The following is a 6,983-nucleotide window of genomic DNA, read 5'->3' as shown; positions in this document are numbered from 1 at the left end:
CCCAAAGGTCCACACACTGGGACTCACACGACCGCTGGCATGGAGCACTTGCTGCTGGTGTAGAAATACTCCTGGATGTGGGTGAAGGGCAGTCGGCGGGAGATGTAGGCAAAGCAGCAGGGTGTGGTGTCCGAGGCATCTGGAGAAAGCAAGGAGACGCCTATATTCATTGCTGTTGCACACGGGGTATCGTGCTGGGTATATTATCTTGGATAGACTGTTATCCTCCTTTGGCTGAAACTGAAGCTTAGAGAGGTAAAGTCACTTGGCTGTGGACACACAGTAGCAGAGTGGGGGATTCCAACAGAGGATTGAGAAGATCTTCGCAATCCTTCATCTAATCCTTGAACCTTGTTTGTATCCTTCCCTCTACACCATAACCCTTTGCCTTTGGTTCTGCGGATATGCTGGGCTTTCTCCTAGCTCGTCTTGGGCCCTTTGCCCTTATTCTTGCCCTCCCGGGATCCTCAGTGGATTCAGAGCTTTGTTTCTTTGAGACCTACGGTGGGTTGGAGGGAGGCTTCCAAAACTCAGACTTCATGGCTCAGCCTCAACCCCTAAGAGGGTCCTGAAGATGTGTATTACATCTGGGGAGCCTCTGGCTGAGGTGTGGTAAGTAGGGCTCTGAACAGAGAAGGACGACTTTTTGTTGGTCAGTTAATTCAAGATGACTTTGGAAAGTGTCAGTTGCTACTTCCCTGTAGAGTAGGAGTGTTTAAGAGCCAGAAAGAGCTGGCTTTGAACACCAGTTTCCCCACTTCCTAGCTGTGTGACCTCAGGCAAGTTACTTAACTCTTCTGGGCCTCTGTTTCCCCGTCTGTAAGTCAAGCTCAGCCACTCTGAGAGTAGTGGCAAGCATTAAATGAGTACACGCAGAGAAGTCAGCATAATACTTGATCCATACTAGGCTTTTAAAAAATCCTCTCCTGGGGCACCTGGATGGCTCAGTTGGTTAAGTGTCCCACTCTTGATCTCGGCTCAGGTCATGATCTCGGGGTGGTGGGATTGAGCCCTGCATCAGGCTCCGTGCTCAGTGGGAGTCTGCTGGAGATTTTCTCTTTCCCTCTCTCTCCAACCCTCCCCCACACTCTCTCCCCCTCTCTCTCTTTCAAATATATCTTAAAAAATTAAAATTAAAAAAATTAAAATCCTCTCCCAAGCCCCACTTTTTCCATCTATGAAATGGGAAGAATATGACTGTCTCAAGCTCAGAAGTTTCTTAGAAACCCTGCTGGTGATAGGCATGAGTTAGCTGTGTTTCGAGGTCAGTTCAGGCTGCCTCTGCCTGCTAACATCCCCAGCATTGGTCTGCACTCAGCATCTGAAGGGCCTGGGTGTAGATCCTGAGGACAGAAAAATTGAGCAGAGAGGTTCCCTGCCATGAAGTGGCTTAGAGCTCTCTCAGGGACAGCTGGACATCTGGGTAAAGCAATATAGGAATGTAAATCATTGGGTTCAGACAGCATAAATGCTGCAGCTGAAAGGGGGGCAAAGTCGGGATCAGGGTGAGGGTCTGGCCCCAGGCTGTGGTGGTCAGGACCTGACTTACATGGGGAGGCAGAGGCAGGAGCGCAGAAGGCAGCAGTGGCGAGGAGGACCGCAAAGGTGGCTGCGGAGACCTTCATGGTACCTGTCAGTGGAGGCTGCGTGAGAGCCAGTGGAGGCTGCGTGAGAGCCACTGCAGGGATCCTCTGCCGCTGAGGCTGGCCCTTTATAGTCAGGTCAATAGAAGGGGCGCCCCCCCAAGGGGAGTTTCCAAAACAGCAGCCACGTACTGCTTGATATCATAAGTGAAATTACACAAAATGGAAAAGAAAACTGAAATAGCCTCCGGAAATTTGAGTCTCTTTCTCTCTCTCCTCCTCACCGCCTCTGATCCCGAGTGAGCTCATCGGTTCCCTCTTTGCCCTCCAGAAGGACTAATATAGGAACTGGTGGTGGAAAGCCTCTTCCTCCGCTGGCATCTTCAGCTTCCTCTTCTAGGGCAGGGGTGCTCAGCAGAGGTCAGGATCCTGCTTCCCTGGGGGCAGAGCGGGGCAGTTAGGATGGACCAGAAATAAACTGAGTGTTTATTTGGCTGCTTTCGAAGTTCTTGCTCATGCATTACAGATTCGTATTTCCCCTCTCATCCACGGAAGGGAGGGTTCTCTGACATAGAGCCCCCAAATGAGGCGAGAACACCCGCCCTGTGCTGCCAGCCACTATTCTAAAGGTTTTACAGGGCAACTCATTTACTATTATTATGTTCATTTTTCCCGTTTTACAGATGAAGAAATTCAGTAAATGCTGGGATCCCATCTCATTTCTAACATCTTCTTGGATACAAAAGTTACAGAATTTGAAAGCTGCAGAGGACCCTAGGGATCATTCCTTCCATGTTCTTCAATTGCAGAGGAGGAAACTGAGGCCCAGAGAACAGAAATGACTTGCTAAGAACACACAGCAAATGAACGATGGGATCAGAACCTGGGTGCCCTGGTAGTACTGAGTGCCCCATCCACTCAGTACTACCTACCGTGAAAATGTTTATGGTTGGGGACATCCTTTAACTGAACCCATGCTGTGGTCTTGATTAGAGACAAGGTACTTACTCCATTCCAAAGACTTGGGTTCAGGAAATCTTCATCCATTCCTACTTTTTTTTTTTTTAAAGATTTATTTATTTTTGAGAGAGAGAGAGCACGCGCACGCATGCGTGTGCGCGCGAGTGCGGGAGAGGGGAGAGGGAGAAGCAGACTCCCTACAGAGCAGGGAGCCCGATGTGACTCAATCCTAGGACCCTGGGATCATGACCTCAGCCGAAGGCCGACGCTTAACTGACTGAGCCACCCAGGCGCCCTCTTCATCCATTCCTATTTGGATAATTCAGAATAGTGACAGTTTGGCCTGGGATGGGCTAAGGTTGACATCTGAATTATCTAAGAGAAAGTTGTCTATCGACAGTGACAAGAGCAAACACATTTTTAAAAGGATGTAACTTTAAAAAAATTTAATCTTATACCAAAAAAAAATTTTTATTGCTAGCTCTTGTGACATACGTAACTTGGGGGCTGAGGGTGACTGAATCACCTAGAATGGGAAGACCTTATCTCGTTTCTCCTCACAGTGACTTTGAGGAAGGGTGGTTATTCTCATTTCACAGAAGAGGTCATGAAGGTCCTCAGAGTCACATGGCTGATTAGTGGGATTGAACCAGAGTGTTTCTGATGACCAGGCTCAAGCCTTTTCCACTGAGTCACATCAGTCGGGCAGTTAACAGTTACTGCATCCTGTCTAGGTGCCGGCTGCTGTTCTAAGCCTGTCCTAGGAAGCCTCTCCTCCCCGCCTCATGACTCATTCACCCATTTACAATTGAAACGCAATTTTGAAAACCATGGCCATTTCATTTAAAGAAACACATGGCAAGCACTTTTGAAACATTCATCCGTCCACACAAAAATGGTCTGCCTGTTTTAATTGTTCCCCTCACACAGTCCCCTTAGTTACCAAACGTGTGGGAGGCCGTGTAGCCTGGTGGCCAGGAGCAGGGGCTTTGGGGTTGTTCCCATTTATTAGACAGTCTTTGGCCAGATACCTAATCTCTCTAGCTTCAGTTCCCTCATCTGTAAATCAGGGGTAAGGACAATGGTCCTTTCCACAGCTGTTGAGACAATTAAGTTCCTATAAATGTATCCGTCTGTAAAGCTCTTAGTACAATGCCTGACGCATGTTAAGTACTTAATAATGTTAGCTATTATTATCACGTTATTATAATGGCAGTCCCTTTAGGGACATTCTATACTTTAGGCTTTTCAGCAGTCTAGATCAGACTCCCTATTAAATGGGTTAGTGAGCTTTATTACAAAAAGTGTTTGTTTTTAAGCAGACGGGTTGGTTGAGGCGGAGGTTAAGTGACTTGCTGAGGTCGCATAGCCTACAGTGGTAGAACTTGACATTGCACCCAAGCCTGTCTGGGTTCGTAGACTTTTTACCACACTGCATTGTTTCTAGAGAAATCCTGAGACTTCTGCTGAGGTTCAGTTTTTCCATGTGAGCTCTATTTCTTTTTCTTTTTTTTTTTTAAAGATTTTATTTATTTATTCGACAGGATAGAGACAGCCAGCGAGAGAGGGAACACAAGCAGGGGGAGTGGGAGAGGAAGAAGCAGTCTCATAGCAGAGGAGCCTGATGTGGGGCTCGATCCCACAACGCCGGGATCACGCCCTGAGCCGAAGGCAGACGCTCAACCGCTGTGCCACCCAGGCGCCCCCATGTGAGCTCTATTTCTGTTTCCTTTCTCTGATCTCAGTTTCCCTCTTTGAGGAAGAAAGCAAAGTATTTTCCTGGATGCCAACTATGCTGAGTTGGGACACTAGCTGAGGTAAGAAGTGATATGGACCAACATAATCCTCATCCTTAAACCCTGGCGAACCTTTCTGCTGTGTGTGCGTGTAAGTGGTAGTGGGAATAGGGGTAAGTAGGATGGTGGTGTTGCTGAGCAGGAATAGATAATGGGCATATCAGAAGTATGTTTCGTCCCTTTTGGTAGTTCCAGTGGATTGTGGGGACCAGAGAGGAGGAAGACCCTCACTGTAATTCCATTTCTACCACTCACTACCTCCTGTGCAAAATCCGGTCTGGACTCAAGGAGTTAATATATTCTCTGGTTCTAAGGTACTGATTCTGTGAGGAAATCAAAGTGCAGGTTCAATGAATGGCAACTGTCCTTATGATTCCCCCAGCATTTTATGTCCCTGAAAACAAGGGACACCTGTCTGTGTGACCCATGTACCGGTGGTTGAGAGGATCAAGGAGAGTAATGATTGTGAATGTACTTAGGAGACTGTAAGGTGAGGTACAAACATCATGAAGCCCTCTCTGCCCTTCCCCCACCTCCTGCCAGTGTGTTTGGTCTACACCCACTCAGTCAGCCTTTGTTCACCTGCAATCGATTCCTGTGACTGGCTGTGAGCCAGGCACTGTTGTAGGTGCTGCGGATGCCATGGTGAGTAAGTCAACCACCTGCCCCTTGGAGCACGTGTGTCCGTGTGTGTGTGTGTGTGTTTGTGTGTGTGGTGGGCAGAGAACTGGACAATAACAAGTAAAAATATCCTCCTTTATTGTGAGTCACCTTTGCACTGGTCTTGTCTTAACTCCCTGGACAAAGTAACAGCGTCTTATGGTTTTTCTTTTTTAGCTTCTTTTTGTATTCTTCCCCTGCTTTCCACCAAAATCTTGCACATGATAGATCGATAGATGCTAAATTCATGCTGGCTTAATCTGAATAACTTCTTACAGCGTCTTGAGTAATTACATGGGCTCTTTAGAGTTGGACTCCTAGGTTCGCACGTGGCTCTATTACTTATCAGTGCTGACCTCGAGCAGATTGCTCACCTTCTCTGGGCCTCAGTTTCATCTGTGAAGTGAAAGATTGCAAAGATTGCTTCCAACCTGTTTTGGGCAATGGAGCCCTTTAAGAATCTGGCGAGAGCTGTGATTGCTTTCCACAAACACGTGGAGGCCTACACAGACGCATGTAATTTTGTGTGTACGAAGTTCACAGACCCAGCAGGCTCATCGACAGGCCTCTTGCGTCCACAGGGCTGGTTGTCATCAGCAACCCCTCCTCCTGGATGTGAGTACATTCCTCGCTAGAGCTAGACACACACTCTTTCCAGCCCAGTGCAGGCCCTCCCTCGCCTTCCTGGCCCAGTTTCCCTTTTCCTCTTTCATTCCTTCCCTGAGCTCAGCTGGCTGCCTGCCCAGCCTCACACTGTGATGTTAGGAAACCGAAGGCAGGCAAGAAAGCAAAACCTCATTGGCTCTGGATTCCAAAGCTTTGCTTAGACCCGGAGTTCCCCTCACGATCGTGTGGGGAGCAGCTCTGTTTTTTCTGGCTGCTTTTAAAAAAGTGTCCAAAGCAGGGAAAGTCCCTCCATTCTCTAGGAATCCCAGTCTGGGCCCCAAGAGAACCCTGAGGCAAAGTCGTTTCCTCCTGAGGAGCCTTGATTTTCTCCATCTGCAAATTGGAGAGCTGCTCCCTGGCTGTGTCCCTCCACTGTCCTTGTTTACAAATATGAGTATTTCCCCCAGGAGCCAGCTAGCTGGTCTCACGCTCCTGTGTGCACAGGGCCCTGCCTGGGGTAGGTGCTCTGGCAGTGCCGTTGGAGGGTCTGTAGGGGCGGCAACCGGCGGGGGTGGGGGGGTGGGGGGAGGATTGCCCAGCTGGAGGCAGGATTCGAACCCCTATCCAGGACTCTTTCTGCTGCACCTTGCCTTGCCTTTTGGTCTGGTTTCATTCTATCCTACACTTCCCCCCTGCCCCATGCACCTCCTATGCATCACCAGGTCAGGGGTACTAACTGTGACAACTGTTTTATAGTTTCAACCACATTCAGGCTGGAGGGCTGCAGCTTGGCCTCCCCCCACGCTTCTCGCCTTCACCACACGGGACAGTGGCTGCGTACAGCCGCTTGTTTTCTGCAGCCTGTGGTGTGTTTGCTGATATGCTCACTGCCTCAGGTTACTGGAAGCATCACCACAGGATGCCTCGGGGATGGGGCAGCCCTGGGAGCGGGGCCCAGGGAGAAGCCTCCGTTCTTACAGGTTTGCTGAGTGACAGCCGGTCTCGGCTGCTCCTCCTTCTGAAGCTTTGGAGTCGTTTTTTGTTTTCGTTTCCCCAGCATGTTTGTCAGAAGCAGCCCCTTGCTTTGCGCCTACTCCCAGGACATAACCGACCCCTCTTTTCCACTGTCCCCCGACCCCGGGGGAAAGCCTGGTGAAGAAGAACAGACTTGGGGTGGCAATCAGACAGATCACTTCCTCTCTGTATGTCTTTGGACAAGTTATTAGCTATTCTACAACCTTGGTTTCCTCTCTGAAAATGGGGCAAAGAATACCCAGCACCGAGGATGCCTCAGAGGATTAAAAGGCAGTCAACTGCCCAGCACTATTCCCAGCACAAGAAAGATTCCCTTTCTTCCTCCAAATGTCCAGACTCCAGG

The 6,983-nt window shown here is 49.1% G+C and overlaps 1 protein-coding gene across 1 annotated transcript in view; it reads right to left on the bottom strand.

Moving 5' to 3' along the window:
- Positions 1-1,708, bottom strand: part of CCL5 (C-C motif chemokine ligand 5) — a 5,888-nt gene extending 4,180 nt beyond the window's left edge. Inside the window, exons 1-2 of the mRNA XM_008695414.2 lie at positions 1,550-1,708; positions 28-139 (exon numbers count right to left, since the gene is read on the bottom strand). Coding sequence (XP_008693636.2) covers positions 28-139; positions 1,550-1,625 — 188 coding nt within the window. The 5' untranslated portion in view covers positions 1,626-1,708. The remainder of the gene's footprint in view (positions 1-27; positions 140-1,549) is intronic.
- Positions 1,709-6,983: the final 5,275 nt, after the last annotated feature.

Source organism: Ursus maritimus, unplaced genomic scaffold (genome assembly GCF_017311325.1).
Source record: "Ursus maritimus isolate PB19 unplaced genomic scaffold, ASM1731132v1 scaffold_24, whole genome shotgun sequence".
NCBI classification, from domain to species: domain Eukaryota; kingdom Metazoa; phylum Chordata; class Mammalia; order Carnivora; family Ursidae; genus Ursus; species Ursus maritimus.
This window is presented reverse-complemented; position numbering and strand designations above follow the sequence as displayed.